The sequence below is a fragment of the Bos taurus genome, chromosome 4 (genome assembly GCF_002263795.3).
Source record: "Bos taurus isolate L1 Dominette 01449 registration number 42190680 breed Hereford chromosome 4, ARS-UCD2.0, whole genome shotgun sequence".
In the NCBI taxonomy this organism is placed as follows: domain Eukaryota; kingdom Metazoa; phylum Chordata; class Mammalia; order Artiodactyla; family Bovidae; genus Bos; species Bos taurus.
In genome coordinates this window covers 10,625,677-10,652,783 of record NC_037331.1, presented here as the reverse complement: position 1 = coordinate 10,652,783, position 27,107 = coordinate 10,625,677, and the positions used below count along the sequence as shown (strand labels likewise).

General features: G+C 36.6%; 1 protein-coding gene across 1 annotated transcript in view; it reads right to left on the bottom strand.

Annotated features, from left to right (window-relative positions):
- VPS50 (VPS50 subunit of EARP/GARPII complex) overlaps positions 1–27,107 on the bottom strand; it is a 132,035-nt gene that overhangs the window by 80,092 nt on the left and 24,836 nt on the right. Inside the window, 8 exon segments of the mRNA NM_001105413.2 lie at positions 5,549–5,689; positions 7,104–7,202; positions 8,674–8,716; positions 22,218–22,300; positions 24,143–24,178; positions 24,263–24,380; positions 25,362–25,432; positions 26,311–26,364. Of these exon segments, the coding sequence (NP_001098883.1) occupies positions 5,549–5,689; positions 7,104–7,202; positions 8,674–8,716; positions 22,218–22,300; positions 24,143–24,178; positions 24,263–24,380; positions 25,362–25,432; positions 26,311–26,364 (645 nt within the window).

Genomic DNA, 27,107 nt, shown 5'->3' with positions numbered 1-27,107 from the left:
AAACTCTTAAGTCGAGATGTTCAAGACTAATAGCAAAACAAGACTGAAAGATAAACCATATGAACAAAAACTGTACTTTCAGTCATTTAGAAAACACAGTTTAGTAAAGAAAGTACATTCAATTGCAAAATGACTTCAAAAAGTTCAAAGTCAACTCAACTTTTAAACATAGAGCAATGGTAACAGGACACAGGGCAGACACTTCATAACGGGACAGTATGCTGCTGCCCTGAAGAATGCTGGTTCTCTGTTTACCAAAGAAAATAAAAACAGAACATGAGTTTTGCCCCAGGTTTCTTTGTAAAGGAATATCCAAAAAGAAAAAAAAAAAAGAGTTCAATTTCATTCTAGCCCATTTTAGTAATAGAAAGACATCTGTGAGTGGTTTAAAATAATACTGTGAATGAGCACAAGCAAATGATTCTCTTTTCATCTCTGATCTCTTTCCATTTAAAGGAAACAAAATGGTTCCCTGTTTACAGGAACTCTATCCCTCTCTCAACTTGATCAGTGTACCATTTTTTATTTTTTTATTCTTATATTTAAATGTTTATCTACTAGTAAAGCCTTCCTTGAAAATACTGCTGCTCTACAGAGAAAACCAACTGCTGCCCAAATGCCTGGGATCTCCTTCTCGCTTCTAGTCAACACCCTGCATATATGCCCTGAGGACTCTGTTGCTTCTTTCTTAGCTGGGCACTCATTGCCACATATGCTCCTGAACTGGTATATCCTCAATAATTATGATCAGCTCATTTTATCAGGGCAAAAATGATGTCCAAGTGCCATATGTTGAAAAATTTAAGAACGATACATTCTAATATAAGGCTCCTTCACAAATCCCCTCCCCTGCCTGAGTTACACCATTCGAGATCATTGATATTGTTCTCACCAGGAAAACATATTTAAGTTTCATCAGCTTACTGAACTTCTAAGAGTTCCTTCTATTTTTCCTCTCCCGAGTAAACCACTTTTATTTATATAACTAAAAGTACACATCTTTCCATCAAACTAAATAAATAAATCTGATATGAGATAATTTCTTCCTAACTTACCTGGTTTAAAAAGGTCAAATATCACTCAATATTATAGAAAAAATTAAAACTTAGGCTTATAAGACATGTTCACATTCCTGTCTGCCTGCAACAACACTGACTTACATATTTGCAAGAGGCCTTAGGTAATTTCTAAACTTCCTTAATTTTTTATCGAGAAGAGTGCCAGAGAAAGTGGGCCACCTTAAAATGCATCATATTCTTCATCTCATTATTCAGTTCTTCTATGTCTGTTCTTTCAACATTAAAGACCCTATCATACCTAATTCTGTTAAATCCATTCCTCAAAAGAAATGCCTCCATGAATGCATCGTTAACATTCAATACTATTCTCGCCACTTTACACCAAAAACTACTTCAACTAATGTTTTTAGAACAGTTTGAATATGAACCAGAAATGTACAACTATGTTAGATGAATAATAATGTACATGCCAGCTGCTCTCTGTATGTGTGTGGGTGCAGGGGGGCTGTTTTCTATGACTAAGCACTAATGTACCAATAAATCAGATGTTTCCTTAATTTAGTTGTTTCCCTAATTTAATTATAGATATCTCACCTACTATCACACAAATATGGATAACTTTATAAAGAAGTACCAAATGTTTCTGGAGTAATTTTAATAAGCACTTACTCAAGAAAGATAAGCCCTTTGTTATCTGATAATTTTTTTTTCCAACTACAATTTTATTTTCAAACTTTACAAAATTGTATTAGTTTTGCCAAATATCAAAATGAATCCGCCACAGGTATACATGTGCTCCCCATCCTGAACCCTCCGCCCCCTCCCTCCCCATACCCTCCCTCTGGGTCGTCCCAGTGCACTAGCCCCAAGCATCCAGTATCGTGCATCGAACCTGGACTGGGAACTCGTTTCATACATGATATTTTACATGTTTCAATGCCATTCTCCCAAATCTTCCCACCCTCTCCCTCTCCCACAGAGTCCATAAGACTGTTCTATACATCAGTGTCTCTTTTGCTGTCTCGTACACAGGGTTATTGTTACCATCTTTCTAAATTCCATATATATGCGTTAGTATACTGTATTGGTGTTTTTCTTTCTGGCTTACTTCACTCTGTATAATAGGCTCCAGTTTCATCCATCTCATTAGAACTGATTCAAATGTATTCATTTTAATGGCTGAGTAATACTCCATTGTGTATATGTAGCACAGCTTTCTTATCCATTCATCTGCTGATGGACATCTAGGTTGCTTCCATGTCCTGGCTATTATAAACAGTGCTGCGATGAACACTGGGGTACACGTGTCTCTTTCCCTTCTGGTTTCCTCAGTGTGTATGCCCAGCAGTGGGATTGCTGGATCATAAGGCAGTTCTATTTCCAGTTTTTTAAGGAATCTCCACACTGTTCTCCATAGTGGCTGTACTAGTTTACATTCCCACCAACAGTGTAAGAGGGTTCCCTTTTCTCCACACCCTCTCCAGCATTTATTACTTGTAGACTTTTGGATCGCAGCCATTCTGACTGGTGTGAAATGGTACCTCATAGTGGTTTTGATTTGCATTTCTCTGATAATGAGTGATGTTGAGCATCTTTTCATGTGTTTGTTAGCCATCTGTATGTGTTCTTTGGAGAAATGTCTATTTAGTTCTTTGGCCCATTTTTTGATTGGGTCATTTATTTTTCTGGAGTTGAGCTGTAGGAGTTGCTTGTATATTTTTGAGATTAGTTGTTTGTCAGTTGCTTCATTTGCTATTATTTTCTCCCCTTCTGAAGGCTGTCTTTTCACCTTGCTAATAGTTTCCTTTGATGTGCACAAGCTTTTAAGGTTAATTAGGTCCCATTTGTTTATTTTTGTTTTTATTTCCAATATTCTGGGAGGTGGGTCATAGAGGATCCTGCTGTGATGTATGTCAGAGAGTGTTTTGCCTATGTTCTCCTCTAGGAGTTTTATAGTTTCTGGTCTTACGTTTAGATCTTTAATCCATTTTGAGTTTATTTTTGTGTATGGTGTTAGAAAGTGTTCTAGTTTCATTCTTTTACAAGTGGTTGACCAGATTTCCCAGCACCACTTGTTAAAGAGATTGTCTTTAATCCATTGTATATTCTTGCCTCCTTTGTCAAAGATAAGGTGTCCATATGTGCGTGGATTTATCTCTGGGCTTTCTATTTTGTTCCATTGATCTATATTTCTGTCTTTGTGCCAGTACCATACTGTCTTGATGACTGTGGCCACAAAAAAAGAAAACTACAGGCCAATATCACTGATGAACATAGATGCAAAAATCCTTAACAAAATTCTAGCAATCAGAATCCAACAACACATTAAAAAGATCATACACCATGTTATCTGATAATTTAAATATACACAGATACCTCAAAAGGTTATTTCATAGCCTTTTAGGAAAAAGCAAAAGAAATTATTTTTAAAAGCTATGGTAAACATCTTAAGAACAAAATTTTGTTCATAAAAATGTATAAGCTAAATACAACTTTCATCTTTGTGTTATATAGAAGCATAGAGGATATTCTTAAGAAGCATAAGTACAAATATGTGTTTGACTTTTAACAGCATGCTACTGCTAAGTCGCTTCAGTCATGTCCAACTCTATGCGACCCCATAGACGGCAGCCCACCAGGCTCCCCCGTCCCTGGGATTCTCCAAGCAAGAACACTGGAGTGGGTTGCCATTTCCTTCTCCAATGCATGAAAGTGAAAAGTGAAAGTGAAGTCACTGAGTCTTGTCTGACTCTTCGCGACCCCATGGACTGCAGCCCACCAGGCTCCTCCGTCCAGGCATACAGACATGCCAGATTTAACCAAAGTAAAGAAGACTGAAGAACAAAAGCCTAATTTGTTTAAAAATACTTATTTTAAATTATTAAAAGTTATTTTCTGCTTTAACAGAAAAATCACTAACTTGCAATAAATTGCTTTACCATTTAAGCCATCTATTAGTAATAGCAACACTAACAGAATCAAAAAGTAAAACTGACTTTTTGGATATTTAATTTAAAAATGTATATTATCAACCTAAGAAAATAAATGATATATTTCAAAATCATTGAAAGTTATCAAAAAATGGCTGTTCTTAAAACTGGGTATTTAAAATAGAATTATGTAACTATATGGCACAACTGATTGTAAAATTTGTGAAACAGTGCCTGTGATTTATGACGTGATTTTAAAAAGACATTTTAACCTATATTAACAAACATCCACTGTCCTTATTAACTTAATCCTTAAGCTATCATTATAATCACAACCTTCTGGAATATTTGTTGGAGCTTAAGTTAAGAGTATTTCCCCAGTTCCCAATGGACATATAACCTGTACTTTTGACAAACTCATTATGAACATTAACTTCACACTAATTCCCAGACATAATTACAGTACAGAATAGAGAGCTACTTCCTAAGAACTGTTATTTTCTAGGGGACATTAGGGGAAAAAACTCTAGAAATTCTCCAGTCAGAGACATAAGATATTCTTGGGCTAGAGTTAAAGAGACCAAGGTCAACAATGACTTCCATATTGTCAAGTCAAGGAATCAGTTCTATGACCACTTATTCAGACTCTTTAGAAGCATCTGACTTAGGTTTACAGCTGATTGTTCCATAAACACTTCCTTCTGTAAGCTAATGTGACAACACCATTTCCTAGATTTCCTCCTCCCCAGCCAGCTGCTCCTTCTCCGGCTTTTCTACTGGGCCCTCCTCCCTCACCCAATCTCTGAACGTCACAGGCCCAAGGCCCTCGTGTCGTCTTTCTCTCCACCCTTTTCCCCAATCTTCTTATCCAGCACCATGGCTTAAAATACAGTTAAATGCTGATGGCCCCAGCCTATAACTTCAGCACTGATCTTTTTATACTCAACTGCCTCAATAAGTCGGCTTGAATGTTGATATGTATCAAATAGAAATCATGATTTTCCACTGCAAACCAGGTTTCCTTGTAAAAGCAAGTAACACCACCATTCTCCTAGATGTTCATCATTCTCTTTTCCTCCCATACGTACATCAATCCATCAGAAGGAACAATTTGAAAATGGAACCCAACTTGGTTCACTTCCCACCTGTGGATTATATTACCTACAGATCTATGCTTCTTTAAGAGTGAAAAAGAAAAATTTGTTACAGATGCTGACAGAAACAGCATTTATACACATGAAAAGACTGATTGAACATATGTAAGGAAAATCAGCAAAGATGACTTTAAAAGCACCCTACATGCCACTGTAGAATAGAATTCACAGTCTGAGACAGAATGGTAAAAAGAGCTTTAAACGGGTAGAAAGTCCATTTAGAAGCAACTGTACTCCACAAACAGGTACCATCTCATCCACCTTTACTATTTATGTGACTGAATCTTCCAGTTTCTCTATGAGGAAAGGAATAAAAAAAAACTTTTGGCAAACATATTTGTTTTTATTTTAGTGACATCTTCTGATAGTAGGCTCTGGGAAAAATGGAATATGAATTTAAAAACGAAAAGAGATTCATATGAACAGTAATTAAGTTATAACATACCGTACAGAGATCCTTATATTGCAGCTTTTGGAATTTTGTATCTGTGTTTCCTGCACATAGTTCCACATAGCCAAGAACAACTTGAAACACGGTGTTATGAATGGCTTGGGTGAAGTGCATATGAAGTTGATCCATTGCTGTCTATGGAAATAAAGCACATAATCGCCTATTACTAAAATAAACTACTAAGATAAAAAAACAGATTTGAAAAACATAGGAAACAATCTTTCCCAAGTTTACCTGCAGCACAAATAACTATTATTCACAGAATTATAAATGTTGATTATTTGCAGCTAACCCTTCAAACAACCACAACATCATACCACTACAGATAAACCTGAATCATAAACAAGGCTCTGCTGTGTTTATGGTACCAGTTTATGTTTATGGTACCAGTCATATTTAAGACTGGTACCCAGTTTGCCAAACATGTCATGTCTAATCACACCTTTGAATTCCCTCTGCCATCCTTTCATTTTCAGGATTCTCAGTGGTCACCTTCTCAGAGAAGCCTTTCCTGACTATCCCATACAAACCAGTACTTTGCATCACTCTGTACCCCTACACAGATTTTCTTTCAATTTCTGTCTCCCGAACTAGAAGGTAAGATACACAAGGGCTTATATCCAGATGCCTGGAGCAATGCACACAGTTGGCAACAATAAATATTTAATAAGAGAAAGAATTCATCTAATGGGGGAAATTAGAAATTATAGGTGCTTCAAGACCTTTAAAAATACACATCCCTCAAAATTACCAAATGCCTTCCTTCTTGTATTTTCCCTAGGTATATCTTAAGATATCAAAACTAATTAAGTACAATAAATAACCACATTTCTTTATTCACATTACACAATGTAAACAGCCTGGTAAAGTCTTACATTTCCTTCTAATAAAAGAGACTTATATTTAAGGGAAAAAAAATTTACATCAATGTTTTGATGTTCTCAAGAAAAATGTATACTCCTATATGTAGAAGATGTAATTAACTTTCAAACTATGGCCTCCACTTCAGGCTTTTCAAGGAAGCCCCTGAGTAGTAAGAACAGGTAAAGACATGAATGGGAATGTGAGGACATTCTGGGGATAACAAAATCCTTTGAAAAAGCTGATAAAAGAAACAGACCCACTTTACAACAAATGTACACAATACACAAAAGTTTACAGACCACTGTGAGGGAATCATGCTGGCCCGTCTAGGAACCATGAGATTCCAACCTTCAAAGTTCTTATTCAGGACCAAGAACTGAGGTACAAGAGACTACATATCCTCACCCACTGAATTATAGTATACTTTTTAAAAAACCTACAGGAAATGATGAAAATATTAAACCTGAGACACACTTCATAGTTTAAAACAGACCTCAGTAATGTGTTAACCACACTACCCACACTCTGAGCTTATGTGATCCTGCTACCATTGCTAACACATCATAAAAATTTACTTTCTTCAATGAAACTGTTTAAGCTCACTACATTACTAATATTCAAACTTAAGCGATCAGGAAGAGCAACAGATTACTGATTAAGAAAAAAAAATCCTTTCAAAACTTACCTGTGTTTTTCCAAGAAGTCGATAAGCTTGTTGAACTTTGGTGTAGTGGTTAACGTCAAAATTCTTGCATATTTTGGACAGAGCAACATCCAACTGTTCCTATGTAAACAAAAGAGAAGGTGAGAGGTGGTTAAGGTATCATGTTTTCAAGGTAATAAGAAAATATTAGACTAATTCCTCACTTTTAATTAATATCTAAACACATTACGATCACACTGGATTTAAGAGTCAAAAACAAATTTAATGAAAAATATAAGTTGTCCTTTTGTTTGGCTGCACCAAACGCTGGCAGGCTCGCAGTTCCCCAAGCAGGGGTCACACCCAGGACATGGCAATGAAGCACCAGGTCTTAACCACCAGGGAATAAACTATAATTCTTATTACCAACTATACTCGTTTATTGAGATGTTATTAATATGTGAATTTAAAAAAAAATTTTCCAACTGTTTCAAGGGACACAAAATAATTATAATAGTCTCTAAAGGAATTCTAGTTTTTATTTTTACTGAGCTTTATGTTTCATCAAGCATCAGCTAAAATCGTGTAATTATATGAAATGAGTTTGTAGGACTACTGAAAAATAAAACCCTTCTTAATTGCTGAAAAGTAATTCTCAACAAAACTACACTGACTTAAAAGTATACACCTCTAGGTATTGCCTTTTTATATCTAAGTGTATCCACTTTGTTTATGGGATTCTCTCTCAATGATTTCATTTAAATTATAAGAATGAAGAAAACTGAGTTTTCAAAAGAAAGTCTTCATTAAAATATTCAGGTGATCAAAAAAAAGAAAAAAGAAATAAAAGAAAAAAAATCAGGTGATTATTTACTTAAGGGATTTTCAAAATAATTCTATTTATGCTTACCAAATAACTTATCATTCTTACTATGGAAACAATTGCATTTATGATCAAAAACTACTTTCACAATGGACATTTGAAAGTCTAGCCTCAACCTTTGTAAGAGCTCTCATCAGGCAAACAAAATAAAATCTCAGAAGAAACTAAATAATTCTTATTAAATGTATTTAAATGAACCCTCTGCTTTACAAAGATTGCTGAGGAAGACTTTATGCTCAGGAAGCTTTTCATGTCCAGTTTCTACACATTTGAGGAACTGTGTGAGATATTATTTTGAGGTTTAGGAATTTAGGAAGTTCCTAAATTTAGGAAGGTTATCATCAATCAATAATCATTCTTAAACTCAGTAAACTAAAAAGGAGAAATAGCTGATAATCAAAAATAATTAATACGTGGTAAATACTCTGCCTATAGTTTATGTGAGCACACACCTATAACTAAGAGTTTAGGAATTTTTGTAGATATGGTAATATTTTCAAATACTCTTTCCAGACCCTATAATTCCTAAATTATCTTTGAGAGGACAAGTAAATTAACATTAACTTGACCAAGTCTGTTAACATTAACAGACATTCCTAATGAAAACCACAAAGACTAGAGATCTAGAAACACTGGTAAGAATATGGAAGTCAAAACATAAGATACATCTATGCTATTCAGAAACCTCTAGAAAGAAAGTCGTTTAACTTAAGATATAATCCGTCTTACCTCAATTTGTTCTAAAGTATCTTGCAACTTTGAATTCAGTTCACTATTAAATAAAACAGAATTAGGTGTGTCAATCTTTAAAAGAGACAAACTAGATGAATAAACACTTAAAATTGACAAATCAATACTATGAGCAGTTAATTTGTGCTGATTCTACAGACAGTATGATAAGGCAAGAAAAATAAACAAAAGGAAAAAAATTAGAAAGGAAGAAATAAGAGTCATCACAGAAAATCCTGAAGAATTTATAGATAAAACTAAGAATTTAAGTGTCCCATGGATGGCGGAGCCTGTTGGGCTGCAGTCCATGGGGTCGCTGGGAGTTGGACACTGAGCGACTTCACTTTCACTTTCACTTTTCACTTTCATGCATTGGAGAAGGAAATGGCAACCCACTCCAGTGTTCTTGCCTGGAGAATCCCAGGGACGGAGGAGCCTGATGGGCTGCCGTCTATGGGGTCACACAGAGTTGGACACGACTGAAGCGTCTTAGCAGCAGCAGCAGCAGCAAGTTTTAAAGATAATATGTGTAATATAGATGAAAAGTAAAACAAAGATAAAACTAATCTCTATATATAGAAACAAGGAATTAGACAATGAAATTTTTAAAGATACGTTTCAAAAAACCAAATACCTGGGAATAAACCAAATAAAGAATATACAATACAAAACAGAGCCAAAATACAGAAGACCACTGTACAGAGGTATATACCATACAAACAGACTAAAATCTTTAATACAACTGATACCAATTCTCACAAAACTGATATAAAATAACTGATATCTTATTAATATTAAGCCAGTGCGCTTTTTAATGGAAGAATTGACAAACTGCTTCTAAAAATTATGTGGAAACTCAAAGGGCCAAGACTAGTTAAGCAAACCCCAAAGAATAATGCCGTAAGACACACTAAAAACAGGCTGACTTACTCTAAAGTCACAGCAGTAAGGCGGTGTGGCACTTATCATAAGAACACATTAACAGGTCAACAGAACAGAATAAAAACAAAGGGTAAAAGCCTTAAATACTTGACAAAGAAGATATTCAACTGGCCAATGAACATATAAATATGTACTCTTTCAGGCATTCAGGAAATGCAAATTAAAACTACAAAAAGACTATAACAAATGACTAGAATGGCTAAAAATATTTTTAAAAAATTAAAAACAATGGCAACAAATGTTGGGAAGAATGTAGAATAAAACCCTCAACTCAGTGCTGGAAAAGGGAAAAGTGATACCACCTCTCTGGAACCATTAATACTCCTGAAACTCAACATACACTTACTCCAGGTGTATCTATCAGAAGTGCATACACAATCCTCACAACATTATCTGTAACAGGCAAAAACTTGAAGCAGCTCAACTGTCTATGAAAAATTAAAGGGATATATTTATTTATATGATAAAATACTATAGCAGTGAAAATGTGTCACCTGAATCTCAAAAACATAATACAAAAGATGTCAGTTTAAAAAATACATACTGCATGATTCCATTTACATAAAGTTCAAAACAGGCAAAAATAACGTTAGTGACAGAAACCAGAACAGTGGTTACCCTGGCAATATAATGACTGGAATGAGGCATGAAGGAAGTTTCTAGGGTCCTAGAAATGTTCTAGTTCTGTTTTTATTTCTGGGAAGTAACTATACAATTATGTTCCCTTTGTAAAATGAATTGAGTTATACATTTAGGGTATGTGATTGAATCTGATTTTTTTCCCCTTTAATCCTCCAGCGTTAGTGTTAGTTGCTCAGTCATGCTCAACTCTTTGCAATCCTATGGGCTGTAGCCTGCCAGCCTCCTCCGTCCATGGGATTTTAAAGGCAAGATACTGAAGTGTGTTGCCACTCCCTTCTCCAAGCGATCTTCTGACCCCAGGGATTGAATGGGGTCTCCCACATTGCAAGTTGACTCTACCACCTGAGCCATCAGGGAACCCCTAATTCTCAAGAGGTCAGTTTAAAAACAACTGATATTATTTGAATTATAATACCTCATTACTAAAAAATATCTGCTGTTATCTAAAAAAGTAAATATAATTTTAGAGAAAATGTTTTGACAAAAGGGATTAAGGTAAAAGTAAAATAAAATAGTAAGAACAAGAGAAAGATGCAGTTTCACAGCAAAATTATACAAGGGTTTTTTTTGTTTGTTTTTTTCCTTAACAACTGTCATCTGATTATCAATGTGATTCTCAAAGTTCTAGCAGCCAAAACAAATAGGGAAGGCCACAGTACACAATTCGGTGTCCAGAATATCAAAACAAACCAGTAATTTAAGAGAAAGAGCAAAAACAAAGAGACAAAACTCACTTTCACTGGCATTAAATTCAGAAAGAAAATTTTGCCAGTCTTGATAAAGAGAACAGCAATACTTTATCTCCTATGGCACAACACCCTGGGCAACAGCCTTATAGAATACACAATATGATTCATGGCTTCCCTTAGAGAGCCTTTTAATGAAAATTGAGAAGATAACAACAAAGTGGTCTGATAGAAAGATACAGACATACACAAATGCAAAGCAATCTGTCAGGAAAGTGAAACCAACAATAACACAAGTACCCAGTTTTGAAGGTCTCACAGATAAACATTAAAACCCATGGAGGAATTAGGCCGTTTTCAACAAATACTGTGTACCATAAGCATGCTTTTAATTAAGGTTGAGAATGGAAGATTATGCTCTCAAGTAAAAACTGAAATGAACAAGCCTTCATCATTTGACAATCAACAGTGTAGCAATCTGGAGAAGTAAATGGCTACCCACTCCAGGATTCTTGCCTGGAGAACCCCATGGACAGAGGAGCCTGGAGGGCTACTGTCCATGGGGTTACAAAGAATCGGACTCAACTGAGCACCTCAACAAAAAAGACAACAGTCCTGTGCACCTGGCCATCTCCTGCTATCATCTGGCAGCTTCATATGGATGCTACCCTGCCTGGTCCCTAAAGACAGCTGAGTTTGCAGTTCCTAAGTGAAGCAGAAATAAAAATCGTATTAATCCACTGCTTTAACACTTTTGGTGATTCCCCGTGAAACAAAAGATAAAGCCCTAAATTAGCATGGCACTTAAGACTCTTCATAATTGACAAAAAATTAACTTCCCATTCACTTTTCAGTGCCTCTACAGTTGACTCTTGAACAACAGGCATTTGAATTGCACTGGTCGACTTATAAGTGGATGTTTTTCAATAGTAAATCCTACAGTACTTCCTGATCCTCAGTTGGTTGAATCCATAGATGCGGATTCACCTATTCAGAGGTCCAAGTAGGTAAGTTATATGTAGATTTTCGAATGAGCCAAGGGTGAGCACCACTAACCCCTAGGTTGTTCAAGGGCAACTATATTTTAGTCAGATGGACGAGGTGCAATTCCCCAAACAAACCCCAGGCTTTTCCATTCTCTATTCTTGCATATAATGTTCACAATAGCTAGAAAGTACATTCCTTTTTTCTCACTCCCAAATGTCTTTTTTTCTGGGAAGTCTCTCTCTTCTCACTGTTTCCTTAAGTTACACAATGCTGTGTTTACAGCACCCTGAATTAGAGTAAAGAAGTATCTGTGACTATTTATCAGAGCAGACTGTGACTTATTCCCCAGGGATTCCCCAGGACTAACTAAATTCACTGCCTGACTCAGAGCAGGAAATAAACATCTGCTGAGTCAAATTTGCAATGCAAACAAAAAACAGCAAACTTTAACCATCATTCCTTTAGCCGCCATATCTACTTCAATTTTAAAAAAAGAAAGGAGAACATTTTACAAGAATAAGAGTCAGACTGGACTCTGGTCTACAGGGGTCTTAGTAAAGGGGAAAAAAAAAAAAAAAAGAGCGAGAGAGAGAAGCAGAGAAGTTGGTTCTACTCCTCTATCACACAATGCTCAGAAGTTCACTAAGGCTGAAGACACAGACATGGAGAGGCAAAAACACCTAGAATAATAAGTATCAGAATTCGTAAACATATTCTTTCAGGGAATATTGAGTTTGGAGAAAAAAGGAATATATCTAAACTAATTCAGAGGTGATAGTAACAACTTATTCAGCTTCTCAACTGAAAAAAATGGGCTTTAGAGTTTATTCACAATATTATCATAAATCTAGGTGCTTTTATTCCTTCTATTACTCGTGGTTAAAATGATTTTGTAGCCTATATATTAAGAGTTAACAATGCAAGCATGGCAATGTATATGGTATGCAGAAATTTTAAAATAAATCTATAAATCAACCATCTTGGTTTTATTAAAAATGCTTTCAAGAGGGAAGGGATGTATGTATAGGTATGGCTGATTCCTGTTGCTGTATGGCAGAAACCAACACAACATCGTACAGCAATTATCTACCAATTAAAAATAAATTTTAAAAAATGCTTTCAAAATCTACAACTGTAGTTTGATAACAGTTGGCTACTAATTAAAGATATACACATAAAAATATGATTAAGGAGTGGGCATATTAAATGTGGTCTTTAAAGAAATCCTCAGCCATCATTTAGAAATATGAATTTCAGTTATTTGGGTCAGTTAATCAGAGTATTTAAAAAGGAGCTAGTCATGAACATTTGGATAAATAAAAGCTATATTATGGTCAAAAAAATTACTAGTTGTAAGATGAAAGACTAAAAGCTATTAAAAGCTATTTGCAAGTGAGTGGAATGACTCAAACAATTTGCAGGGCATTTTTATAATCACTACAGAAAATATTAAAAATAACTTTCATAAATAATTAACTTTCCTTTTAAGTAGCTGCTCTGGGACACAAACTCACAAAATGTGTCCTGCTGCTGCTGCTGCTAAGTCGCTTCCGACTCTGTGTGACGCCATAGACGGCAGCCCACCAGGCTCCCCCGTCCCTGGGATTCTCCAGGCAAGAACACTGGAGTGGGTTGCCATTTCCTTCTCCAGTGCAGGAAAGAAAACTGCAATTTGACTGTACTGAAAGACAAGATGGTATGGAGGTATCACCCTCTTAATGATCTTTCCCTGGTTTGTTATTAAGCCAGGTGATTTAAGACAAGTCTCTTAATAACTCTGGGCACCAGTTTCCTATACAAAAGTGGGCTGGATCCAAAGGGCTGCTTCAAGCTCTAAAGTTTCTAGGTTTTATTATATGCTGAACACCAGCTAACCAATTAGCACATCTTTGTATATGATTCAGCAGAACGCTAAAACCTCTGGAACACACGTAAGTAAAATTTATCCTTCCAAATTTATACTGTGTGCCCACGGCCCCCAGAAACTCCAGTCTGTTTAGATCAGAGGTATTATATAATTCCAAGGATTTCGATCTACTCACTGCTGCCGAGTTTTATTAACAGACCTCAGAGAAAACATGATTTTCAAACACACTGAAGCTAAACAAACAACCTTGAGGTACCATCAAGTGTCACAGGATCCTTCAAACCACAGAAAAACTGTAAAAGAACTCCATTATCACTTTGAATCAACCGAGATCTCTGACCACACACTGTTCAGAAATCCCAGACCTAACTCACAACACAACCATTCACCACATAGAAAGTTCAGAATTCATTAAAAGGACACTAAAAATGTTCAAAATATTTCCAAGCTCTATGAATTATAATTCCAGAGCAGAAGCCAGGCTCAGGAGTCAAATCTAGCCAAGAGGCTGTGTTTCTAAATAAAGTTTTATTGAAACACAGCCACATGCATTTGTTTACATATTGTCTAATGCCACTCTTGGTCTTCAAGGGCAGAGCTGAATAACTGCAACCAAGACCTTATGGTCTGCAAAATTTAAAATATTTATTATCTGGCCCTTTAAACACAAAGGCCCTCTGGCAGCCCTGTGCTACAGTTCGGCAGAAAACCTTTTAGTTGGTCAACTGATCAAAGTTAAAACAGAAATATTTATGTGCACTGAATATTTTAAGGCTTCGCTGGTGGCTCAGATAGTAAAGAGTGTGCCTGTAGTGTGGGAGGACCCAGGTTCCATCCCTGGGTCAGGAAGATCCCCTGGAGAAGGGAATGGCTACCCACTCCAGTATTCTTGCCTGGAGAATCCCACAGACAAGAGGAGCCTGGTGGGCTACAGTCCATGGGGTCACAAAGAGTCAGACACAACAGAAGTGACTTGGCATGGGCACGTAATATTTTAACCAAAATTGTATAGTGTACTTCACTCATCCATTTCTGACTTAGAGCCAAGGTCTTTTCATTTGACTGGAGTTTTAACTTCTTAAGTCTCATATGAACCACATCACAAATAAATTGACTGTCATTTCAAGTTTCAGATTCTCAAAATGGAAGCAGGAACCTAAAAACAAATGCAAAACAACCTGAATGTCAAATCACAGTTATCTTATATCCCCCAGTTTTTTATGAGTTGTCTTGCCTACAAAAGATTCAAAAGGAAATTTATTTTTAACAGTAAGTTCTATTTTTCCAATGCATCCAACTTACTTTCAAAAAGTTGTTTCACCTCATTAGTTTATTTACTCAAGCAACATAAAGACAGGAACAAACACAACTGGCAGAAACAGGTTTAGGAAAAACACAGTTAACTCTAGTCAGGATATACTTCAGAGATTGGAGCAAAATAATATAAATTGGCCTACTGGCCATGAGCTTCCACTGCACATAACAGCTATTACATTGGTAGACGGCCTACCATAGTTGTGGTCAAGAACAACAAGATGTGTATCCCAGCAGATATAAACTTAAATCTTGCCTTTGCCACTCATTTTACAGAGCATCAATGTCCTCATCTACAAAAGAGAAAACAGCACCACCTGAGGAATATTTTGTTAATGCTAAATAGGAAAAAATAAGGAACATTATCTTTAAATAAAAGATGTTTAAATATCTTTAAAAGATAAAAAATAAGTACAGTGCTTGATATATATTAAAGTCCAAAATTTTTCAAAAATTGTATCATCATCATCACTATTATCATGATTCAGTTTTTAAAACTGAAGAATAAAGCTTTAGTGAGAAAGCCTAATTAAAATCTGATTTAGAATTACTGTATTGTCAGTGCTGCCTTGGATAATGGTGCCAAGCTCCTACTCCCACTCCTATAAATGTCAGTATTTCCCATTCCCATGGGGGTATGGGAAGTGAGCCATTCACAGCTTGAGCATCTCTGATGGCTTTTGTTTATGTATGCTGTGGACTTAACTGGCATATCACCCCACAGTCCTGCCTGTTAACTGCCTGTTTTACCAACTCCTACAGAACAAATACATTTCACAACCTCTTGGTATAACAAGTAAACACAGCATCTCATGTAGTTAAGCACTAAATAATACTTCATTCTTGTCTCATCATCTTAGAGTAAAGAATCTAAGACAGGACTTTTCTAGACTGGTGAAATTTTAGATCAAGTGAAAAAAAGAAAAATCCTTAAAATTTCTAAAAGACAGACACCATTTCTTTGGTAAAATGAGAAGGAGAGTAGTATCTGACTCTGTCCTTCGAAACAGGAAGCTTGAATAGACAACTAAGCAATGCCTTTTTTAAGGAAAAAAAATAACTTTTCTTTCAATCATTTTGTCGTTCAGTTGCTAAGCTGTGTCCACCTCTTTGCGACTGCATGGACTGCAGCACACCAGCCTTCCGTGTCCATCACCAACTCCTGGAGTTTACTCAGGCTCATGTCCATCGAGTCGGTGATACCATACAACCATCTCATCCTCTGACGTCCCCTTCTCCTCCTGTATGCATGGGCTAAATTAAGGTCATTTCAAAATCTGAAAATTTACCCCCTAAGTATCCTGTATTAAAAAAATTTTCCAAGAGGTAACTAACAACACACAACAAAGAAATGCACAAAAATGGAGTATTACAAAGATGACAGAAGCCGAGCAGGACCTACAAAAGTGAAAAATGTTCAACAGAAAAACACTATGGATTTGGATTTTCATTTAGAGACAAAGGATTACTTTTTCTTTTTCATACATCCAATCACTTAGTTCTGCAGATAATAATATTTAAATATCCATAATATAGTAAACATGACTTCTATTAATTTTTTAGAAGTAATCTATTAGAAAAAACAGAGATTTAATTATAGTTGTGAAAAGAATATAAATGTTATAAACTTGACCAAGTAAAAATAACAGTTTCACTAACAAAACCTAGAAGATGGAGAAGTGAAAAGAAGTGAAAGGAAGTACACCACGTGCCTATCTCTTATTGCTTTTTATTACGGGGAGTAAACAGTTATCGAGAACTATCTACATCAATAAATCAGGAAAAGGTTATTATTATAATGTAATCTTTTAAATTACAATGAAATCTGGTAGGATGAAAATTAAGCTGTAAAAATAGTTTACTCTGCTGCTGCTGCTAAGTCGCTTCAGTCGTGTCCGACTCTGTGCGACCCCATAGACGGCAGCCCACCAGGCTCCCCCGTCCCTGGGATTCTCCAGGCAAGAACACTGGAGTGGGTTGCCATTTCCTTCTCCAATGCATGAAAGTGAAGAGTGAAAGTGAAGTCGCTCAGTCGTGTCCAACTCTTAGCGACCCCATGGACTGCAGCCTACCAGGCTCCTCCGTCCATGGGATTTTCCAGGCAAGAGTACTGGAGTGGGGTGCCATTGCCTTCTCCGATAGTTTACTCTAGGGAGTAGCAAAGAGAAGGATGGGTGGGCAGAATGAAAAACTTTCACCTTTTAAGACCATTTTGTTCAAGTGTCATGTTTTATGTAGATTTCACTTTACATTAACTTTAAATGGCACTGCCTGGAGGAGGAAGGCACAGGAAAACAAGGTAAAAGATAAGAAAGGAGGTGGTGTCAGAATAGCATGGTGTCAATAACTCAGCCCAAGCAAATCAAGCAACAGGGACTCCAGACCTGCATGTGAGTCTAGCTGAGCAGGCCTGGTGATCCTGTAGACACACTCACTGTTCATCACTGCAGGTGAGGCTCCTGGGTTCCCCTCGCCTGAGTGTAAAGAAAGAGAGAGCAGACACTGCTTGCTAAGACGGAGAAGATCAGCGCCCAGTACTGCTGCCGTCTGTTGTTTAGTCACGACGTCATGTCTGACTCCACGTGACCCCATGGACTACAGCCCGCCAGGCTCCTCTCTCCATGGGATTTCTCAGGCATGACAGTGGAGTGGGTTGCCAACATTTCCTTCTCGGGGGATCCTCCGGATCCAAGGAATCAAACCCAAGCCTCCTGCTTGGCAGGTGGATTCTTTACCACTGAGCCACCTGGGGAGCCCAAGTACTGCTGTACTTGTACTAAAGGCTATACTCATTATTCGATGACTTAAGGGTCTACAACCTACAATTTTCTTTCAACTGCCAAGATCATCATCTGAGGGGGGAAAAAAGGGTATTTTAAGATGATCAGAAATGAAATACTGCTGTCTACGTTAAAGTGCAGTAGCCAAAACCAGTTTAGGTGGTGCGTGAACTTTTTGGTGCATAATCTAGCGTGTGCTAAGATTCATTCAGGTAGTTTCTTTCAAAGGAAATTTTAAAAAGCAATGAAGAAGTTTTGACTTTTAATAACTTTTCATGAAATTAATTTAGATAAATGTCAAGTGATAAAGAAATTAATGCTTTATTTAGGCATACTTTAAGATAAACACTCTGATTCTTATTCCTGATAAATCCCAACCATATAACTCTGTCACATCAAGCAAGATACCAAATTACTTGGTACTTCATGTATTAAACTACACCGTCATAGAACCCGAATTTATCAGGCATACAGTCAGTGCCTTTTTGTGCAGAAGCAAAGTTGTGAATTCTCTTTTTTTCCACTTTCAGAATCATAAGAGCTCACCCTCACTTGTTCCATGTAATCTACTCCTAAGGCCACAGAGTCTCTGTCTTCTATCAAACACTTTATTTCCAATAAAGGAACGATGTGACTAGGAAAGAAGAGAGGAACATATAATCCACTAAGGAAAAATTAAGAAGTGTATGAATCTGCCTGAAACATAAAAACAAAAACACCAATTATCATCCGATAATGCCGAAACACTTAGAATCATGGAATGGTTCTCTTAAAGGACACTGCTAAGAAAAATATTTCTTGATTTTCTAATCATCAATAGGAATACAAAATAAATTTAAATGTTAAAGAAAATGAGTGTGAATTCAGTTGGAAATTAATTACTATTCTATGGTTACCAGAGTGTCAAATGATTTTTCACTTTTGAATCACTCAGATCTAAGCAAAAGATTAAATCTTGCCTTTGGCTAAATTCACAGCTCCAGAAAAAATGGAAGGAACATTTAAAGTGCTTGTGAATTACGTCTGAACCAATGAGAGAGCTCAAGAACAGGTTCAATATTGACTGCATTCATAAGGCCAGCAGAAAAAGAGGAAAAGGAAGAAAATGCATAGAATAAGAAAGGTACATTAATTAATAAACACAAAATTAAAAGGAAATTATTAATATAATAAAATTCCTTTTATTTTTGTGGACTCAGTCTATCCTATATATCAATTAACTCTATAGCTATATCCTAAATTGTATGATCTATAAGAGGTGAACAAGCTTAGGTTCTCCCAACTAGGAGCAAATGGGTGACCTAAGAGGTGAAGCTTCGAGAAGGGGACTGGGTTAGGCAGGACAAGGAAACACTGCTGTGTGTGGAAGAGAAGAATCGTCGTTGGAGGGCCTGTCATCACCACCAAGCAATTCATTGTCACTAAATTGCCAAGTTGAAAACACAATTCTAACAAATTTCCAGGAAACCTAAGGTAAAAATCCCACTACAATGAATTCCTTACGACATTTCAATGAGTCTATGCATCCATTTTTATCTATTTCCAGAATATGTCGACCTTTTCTTATTACTGCACGCATGACTCATACATGTAAACACAGCATGCCTCTTACATTCTGTACATCTAAAATAAAACAATGACCAACTTAAATCATCATTACAGATTTTTCAATTTCAAAACTTTTCACCAGGTGAGGTAACTGTACTCACACCTCCTCCACACATCACTATATACCTAAAAGTGAAAAAGTGCTTAGAGGCTGCTTCATGCCAACCTGAAAAAAAACCCAAGTAAGGGTTTCTTTCAAAAACATTTTTTATAGCTAACTCTCATCAAGATATTTACTTTAACAAAGCTAAACACTGCAACTGATGGAAAAAATAAAGTATCAACATGTCATCTCAGTCTCTTGCCACCAGATTTCCACATTCATCCTTTCCTATTATAAAAGAACAGTGGACCTTTTCAAAGTCAATCTCTCCTATAATCCCTACAAAGCCTTATTAGGAGGATGTTCTCTCTTCTTTTCAATCTCTCACTCTTTCCCACTGATTTTCAAACACTCAAGTTTCTCCCTCTCAATTCCACATCTTTCTTCTTTATAAAATTTCCTCATCCTGTACTGACTCAGACGGTAAAGCGTCTGCCTACAATGTGGGAGACCCAGGTTTGATCCCTGGGTTGTGAAGATCCCCTGGAGAAGGAAATGCCAACCCACTCCAGTTCTATTGCCTGGAATATCCGATGGACGGAGGATCCTGGTAGGCTACAGTCCATGGGGTCACAGAGTCGGACACGACTGAGTGACTTTACTTTCACTTTCATACTTACACTTCAACCAAATCTGTCCCCAACAAGGTCAACTTTGATTTCTTTGTTGCTATAAATACAATAGATAATTTCAGTCCTCATTTTGCCTGACATCTCTGCAACAAAGAACTTCATCACAATACCCATAATCTCATATCCACCACCCCGCATCCTCTCACTTAGCTAAACCGTCCTGCATCTCCTTCAGATCCTCCTTAGTCTTGACTCCTAAGGAGAATCAGATCCCAATGCTTCTACCACATGCTCAACTTCCTTCTCTCTAAAGCCCCATCTTACTTGTGCCTACCTCAATCCAAGTCCATCTTGAAGACCAAGGATTATACTGATTATATTTTATGTGATTCATCACTATACAACCAATTCCAAAACAAAGCACCTGGCATATAATAAGCACTCAACAGATATATAGCTGCCTGAATTCTTTTAAACCAACCTGAAATAAACTTAGAATGACAAATTCTAACAGACATATCATCACGAAATGAAGCAAATGGTTGTTATGCTTCTTCGGGAGCCAGAAGGCCCTGCTAGAAATAGTTCAAGTATATTCACATACTAGAGCTAATACTCTATTCATCCAACCTAATAAATATAAATGACATAATCAAGTTTTTAATAGTAACAGTTAATCACTGTCAAAATGGACAAAATCCAAATATCACTGGTACCACTCAACTACGTGTTTCCTAATCAAATAAAAAGTATGTTGCTTCGAAATGCATAATCCTAGAGAAACAAAAGCCATAAAAAATACCATCTCTAGGGGGAAATACCCAGTTATTCCATACCCAGTAGAGACCTACGTGCAAGTATATTAAAAAAAAATTAATTCAAAGCTGTGCTAATGTTTCACTCTCTCACAATCCTTTCATCTTTTCAGATACAAGGTATCAACACCTAGGACATCAGGGCATCCTGCTCACTGACAGCTGGAATCTCCATACATGAGAGACTAACAGGCTACATTCTAAGGTTAGTATGAAGTTAATTTGAAACTGGGTTTGCCTGGAAACCTCACTATTTTCCTTAGACTGTATGTTTATTTTCAATGGTTTCAGAGGAATGACAGAAATGACACATGAGGATTAGAGCTCACCCCCACCCCTGCAAGGTACTGTCACAGCTAATGCAAAAGCTTCATTTTAAGCAGATCAAAATCTATTTAAAAAGTTAGCACTCAGAGCAGAAGATGCAGCAGCTATCTTCAGACAGCACATTTCACGAACAAACAGAAGATGTAATACATTAACAAACAGGAGATATAAAACGTTAATTACATAATCACTTAAATATTACAAAGATGACAATTACATAAGGTGAAATCGCTTTTAAATTTTCCAAAAGAATTCTTATCATGATGAGCCAACAGTTGAACCATCTGGATCTGAAAAACAAACTGTGACAACACTCGCAATATTTATAAGCTGGGCAAAGTTAAGGAGGAAGAATTCCCAAGAGGTGCAATGAAGACAAGAACAGATGAATTTATTCTCTACTACTGCAGAAAAATGAAATCAGTAAGATTGGAAAAAATATGAAAAGAAGAGTTAACAATGATGTCACAGGAAACAGGATTCAAAAGTATCTATCTGATCTTTCAAGCCTTAAGAATTGTTATTTTACTGTGAAAGTGAAAAGTGAAAGGGAAGTCGCTCAGTCGTGTCTGACTCTTCGACCCCATGGACTGTAGCCTACCAGACTCCTCTGTCCATGGTCTTTTCCAGGCAAGAGTACAGGAGTGGGTTACCATTTCCTTCTCCAGGAGATCTTCCCAACCCAGGGACTGAACCCAGGTCTCCCGCACTGTAGGCAGACACTTTACCGTCTGCGCCACCAAGGAAGTCCTATTTTACTGTACTGTCCATTTATAAACAAGAAAGCTAAACTAGGATACAGCACTTAGTAATTCTCAATGTTTATTAACATTGTATATTACACAACTCCTATATTAAAACTGATGGCAGAGTCAGCTTTAAAAATTTGATGTTAGCTTACCTTATGCAACTGTAATGTTTAAAAGTGCTGGCAGCTTTCTGACATTCCAGGCACAGCTGAATAGCTCCTGGATAGTCTTCCTCCTGGAGAGAGCAACAACAGAAGTCATTAGGACGGAAACATTTTTCTTAAAAGACTCTGAAAGGGGGCCTCCCTGGTGGTCCAGTGGTTAAGACTCCGCCTTGCAGTGCAAGGGACACGGGTTACATCCCTGGTCCGGGAAGATCCACATATGCTGGGCAACTAAGTCCATGCCCACAGCTACTGAACCTGTTCTCTAGGGCCCTTGAGCCACAACTACTGAGCGCACAGTACTAAAGCCAGTGCCTAGAACCTGTGCTCCGCAACAAGAGAAGCCAAGGCAGTGAGAAGCCTGTGCACCCCACTTGTCGCAACTAGAGAAAGCCCACGCACAACAATGAAGACCCAGTGCAGGCAAAAATAAAAATCATTTTTAAAAGTCTCTGAAAAGGATAAACCTCTGTTCATACTCTATCTAAAAGTTACACTACCAGGAAGTTTTAATTCTTCTCAAAGATTATAATATGAACAACAGATAAATAGTAAAATATAACAAAGGAACTAGCTCCAGATCTAAAATGTAGCATGGAAAAAATATGTTGTGCCCATAAATACACAGTAATAGCCCTCTGAGACCATGACCATGACAAAGCGTACACAGAAGTATAAGCTGCTTCAGAGAGAAGGAGTTCTTTAACTGTTAACATATCTTCTTTCAGTCGTGTTTATATAAAAAACGTTCCAATTTTATTCTACTTGCAAGCAACATTCAACAGTTTTACCATCAATGAATCCATAAATATCCTTAAATAAATTTGGAAAATAAAGTGAAATATTCATTAATGGCCTCAGGATATTTTTAACACCTGAACAGAGTAATTTACTGCCAAATTAATTTTTCATATGGATTTCTTAAACCATAGTTCAGTGGTAATAGTTTAGAAGTAACACAGTGTTTAAACAGAAAACCATTAAAAAAAAACGTTCCTTAAGTTCATATCTAAATTCAACAAAGGCAATTCAAACCATAGGGGATGCAGAGATCATGACAAAGTACCTACCTAAAGGTGCTTGAGAATTATGGGGAAACACACATAATACATTAGGCCTTGGTGAACCTTATAACAGAAGTATATAAGAAATGCTAAGAAAGCCATTGAAGAGAAAACAGATGGCTCACTCAGAAAATCAATATATATATGAGGGCTTCCCTAGCAGTCCAGTGGATAGGAATCTGCCTGCCAATGCAGGGGACACAGGTTCAGCCCCTGGTCTGGGACGGGCAGGGCAGCAAAGCCTGCATGCCAGAAATACTGAGCTTGCATGCCAGAACTACCAAAGCCCATGCATCTAGAGACCGTGCCCTGCAACAAGAGAAGTCACCACAACGAAGAGGAGCTCCCGTCTGCCGTTACTAGGGAAAGCCCTCGTGCAGCAACAAAGACCCAGCACAGCCAAAAATTTTAAAAATTAGTAATTAAAAAAATATGTGTGTGTGTGTGTGTGTGTATATATATATATATATATATATATATATAAGACACCAAAATAACTAATACATGCCATCTTCATCAAATTACTACTTCATGTTACATGAAAAAGGTAATTTCACTGCTATTTGGGCCCAGATATAACGGAAACATACTGAAATTAACATTCCTACATTGCTACACACTGAACATTCCCACACACTGAACATTCCCCCCAATAAATTTTTCTGAATGAAGTCTATCATGACAATAGTAAAAGATGCACAAGAGTAGAAACAGTAAGGTCCTTTACTGTTTAAAAATGCTCTTTATACCATACACCAATTTGAGAAAAATGCACATCTGAGGTTTTTTTCACAATAATTCTCTAATATTATGAGGAGCACCAAACTTCCAAGCCTTGTACAAACTTACCTCCAGCATTTCACTTAGGCGGACATCTGTTCTTTGCTGAAAAATAACAGAAATGCAAAGGTAAAACCTGTTTCAACCATAAAATTAAATTTTAATTTTTAAAAAGGAACTGGTATATACCAATGTTTTTATCGTTCTCAGAGATTTCAGAAGTCCAATCAGCAACTGACGTTTCCTCTGATTTGCAAGGAGGCCTAAACTAGCTTGAGTAAAACCTTCCTTTGCAATATTCAAGTGTCTGTAAAAATGAGCAATAAATAGTTCAGTTTTTCTAGTATAAGAACCCTATACACACAGAACAATTAGGCAGTTAATGAGACAGTATCCTGGACTGCTCTTAAATTTGGGGATTGTGAGCCCTCTGACCGATTGAACAGATTGACCGATCTGTTCAATGGCTCAAAATAAACCAGCATTACCAGAGTGGTAGGTGGTCTTCTACCAGACTTTAAACTGTTACTAGTTCATCACAAAAAAAGTGCAGAAATTGAGAGCAAGCATTTAGAAACATGTAGAGCAAAAGTTGACGCAACAATTTTATGCTTGATGACTCTAACCAAAAAAATTGTAAACACACAGAGCAAAAGTTGACATGGTAATTTTATGCTTAATGAATCTGATAATAGAAAAAATGAAGACTGTATTTTATATGTGTTTGTCTTTTTTTAAATTTATTCTAGCAATTTGTTTTTATTGCATTTTATAAAAACAACAATCTGTAACATGTTGGAAATCAAAGGAAAAAAAAAAGGCTGGTCCTTCACCAAAGACAGTTTGAGAAGCACTGATTTAAGCAATACAAAAACACTAATATTTGGGGACTTTCCTGGCAATCCAGTGGTTAAAGACTTCACCTTCCAAAGCAGGGGGTGTAGGTTTGATCCCTGGTCAGGGAACTAAAATCCCATATACCTCAGGGCCAAAAAACCAGAACATAAACAACAGAAGCAACATTATAACAAATTTGATAAAGATTTTTAAAATGGCCCACATTAAAAAAAAAAAAAAAAACTTAAGAAAACTAATATTTTTAATCCTTAACTAGATTTTAAAACATTTTCCACACACCTTCTTAGTGCAGTTTATAAATCATGATGTATGTTCAGTTAATGAATAGCATTCTAGAAACCACAATCGTAATTTAAAAACTCAATTTTCCAAGACAGTTTCTCTTAAATGTTATTTAGCTTAAAGAACAAAGCATCATCAAACACAATACCTCCTCCCATTGGTGCAGATTACAGCAGCTAACTGAAGACCTGTTTGTAATGAGGTAACTCTTTCAAGTTCCTATGGAAAGACGAGGTGTAGGTTACTGTGCGAGGCATTTTATCTTTCTTTCTTATTGATATGGTTCTCTAACAAAAACTTTAGTGGGTTTCAAAGAGAAGCCTGCTTGATAAACAAAGTAACAACAAAGATACCTGAACTTGTACACTGTTGGTATATTTCTCATAAAATCATTTTAGATAACTACTTTGAATTGATTTTCATCATGGCATGTCACAAAATATTTAGGCAGTATTGCTTGTAAGGAAATGTAGACCCATCCTCTTTTCAGTTCAGTTCAGTCGCTCAGTCGTGTCCGACTCTTTGCGACCCCATGAATCGCAGCACGCCAGGCCTCCCTGTCCATCACCATCCTCTTTTAGATGGGTGTAAATAAATACTAATAATATATTCGTTTAAATGTTTCTATCCAAGAGAACTTCATAAGATAATGACAAATACGACAAACATGATTTGTTTGCTAAGATGCTTTTACAGTGAATGGCTTTGTTTGAACACAGATATTTCAGTGCATTCTGAAGTCTCTGTTTTTCTGATGAAAAGGCAGATTCAAAGAGACAGTTCCAATTTTATCATATTTTAAAGGCAGACTGAGCAATCACTGTTGATGATCTGAGTTGCAAAATACACAGAAGCAATTTTCATTGGCTGTTCTTAAGTTAGGAAAACCAAACAGATTAGAGTCAGATATAAAAACTCTTTCATTTCCCATAGTTTGGTAAATTCCCCACATGAGAGAAAAAACCATATACAAACACAACCCAAATAAAATTAATATGTTGCTATAAACTACAGACAAAAGAATATTTCAAATTCCAAGTATAAGTCACTCACACATTTTTAATATTTTACTTTACAAATAACAAATATTATCCTACCTTGACATAAGCAGGCTGTTTTTCAAGGATTAAATCTGCTACTTTTTTTGAGACCTAGAAGAACATGCAATCAAATAAAGGAAATAAAAGAAAAAGCCTCATGCTTCCTATTACATTTTACATTTAAAGTTTTAGCAAGAACATTCAACAGGGCTTCTCAATCACTCCTACAGCAGATTCTGGCATGCTATGGCCACACACGTCTCTGTTCACGAATTTAGTAAAAGAGGTATAGCACGTAGCATAATACCTGGTCCTTAATAGAAACTCAATAAATGGTCATTATTACTGTTAATAACATGAGTATCATTATTTGATTTCACTAACATGTGCAAAAGTCTATCTATCTTTAAGGGTACTGGAGTTGCTTTCAAAAGACAGACTTAAGATAAAAAAATATTTAATCTACTCAAGTTACGGAAATACCATCTGGGAAACAGAAAATATCCTTGTCCCCTTTAAACTCTTTGTACTGCATAAGAAGACAAACAGCAATTTGGTCTACTACTTCTGAAAAACTGAAAATATGCTTTTTTGGAGCACTATGAAGATACCGAAGGTTTCTTGGTCAGTTTCATGAATAATGTTAGTGTATGCAATGTAGAACTCTAATGATCTGGAACACAAGTTTCTTATTTCACAATCTCAGGGACCTCTGCAGCCCTGCACTGAAGGGGCACCATGACCAGCAATGACCATGACCATGCTGAGGGGCACAGAAGGCACTTAGTGACCATCTGCTCAAGAAATACAATCGTATCCCCTGCCCCAACGCAGCTGAGGACAAAACGTTACAC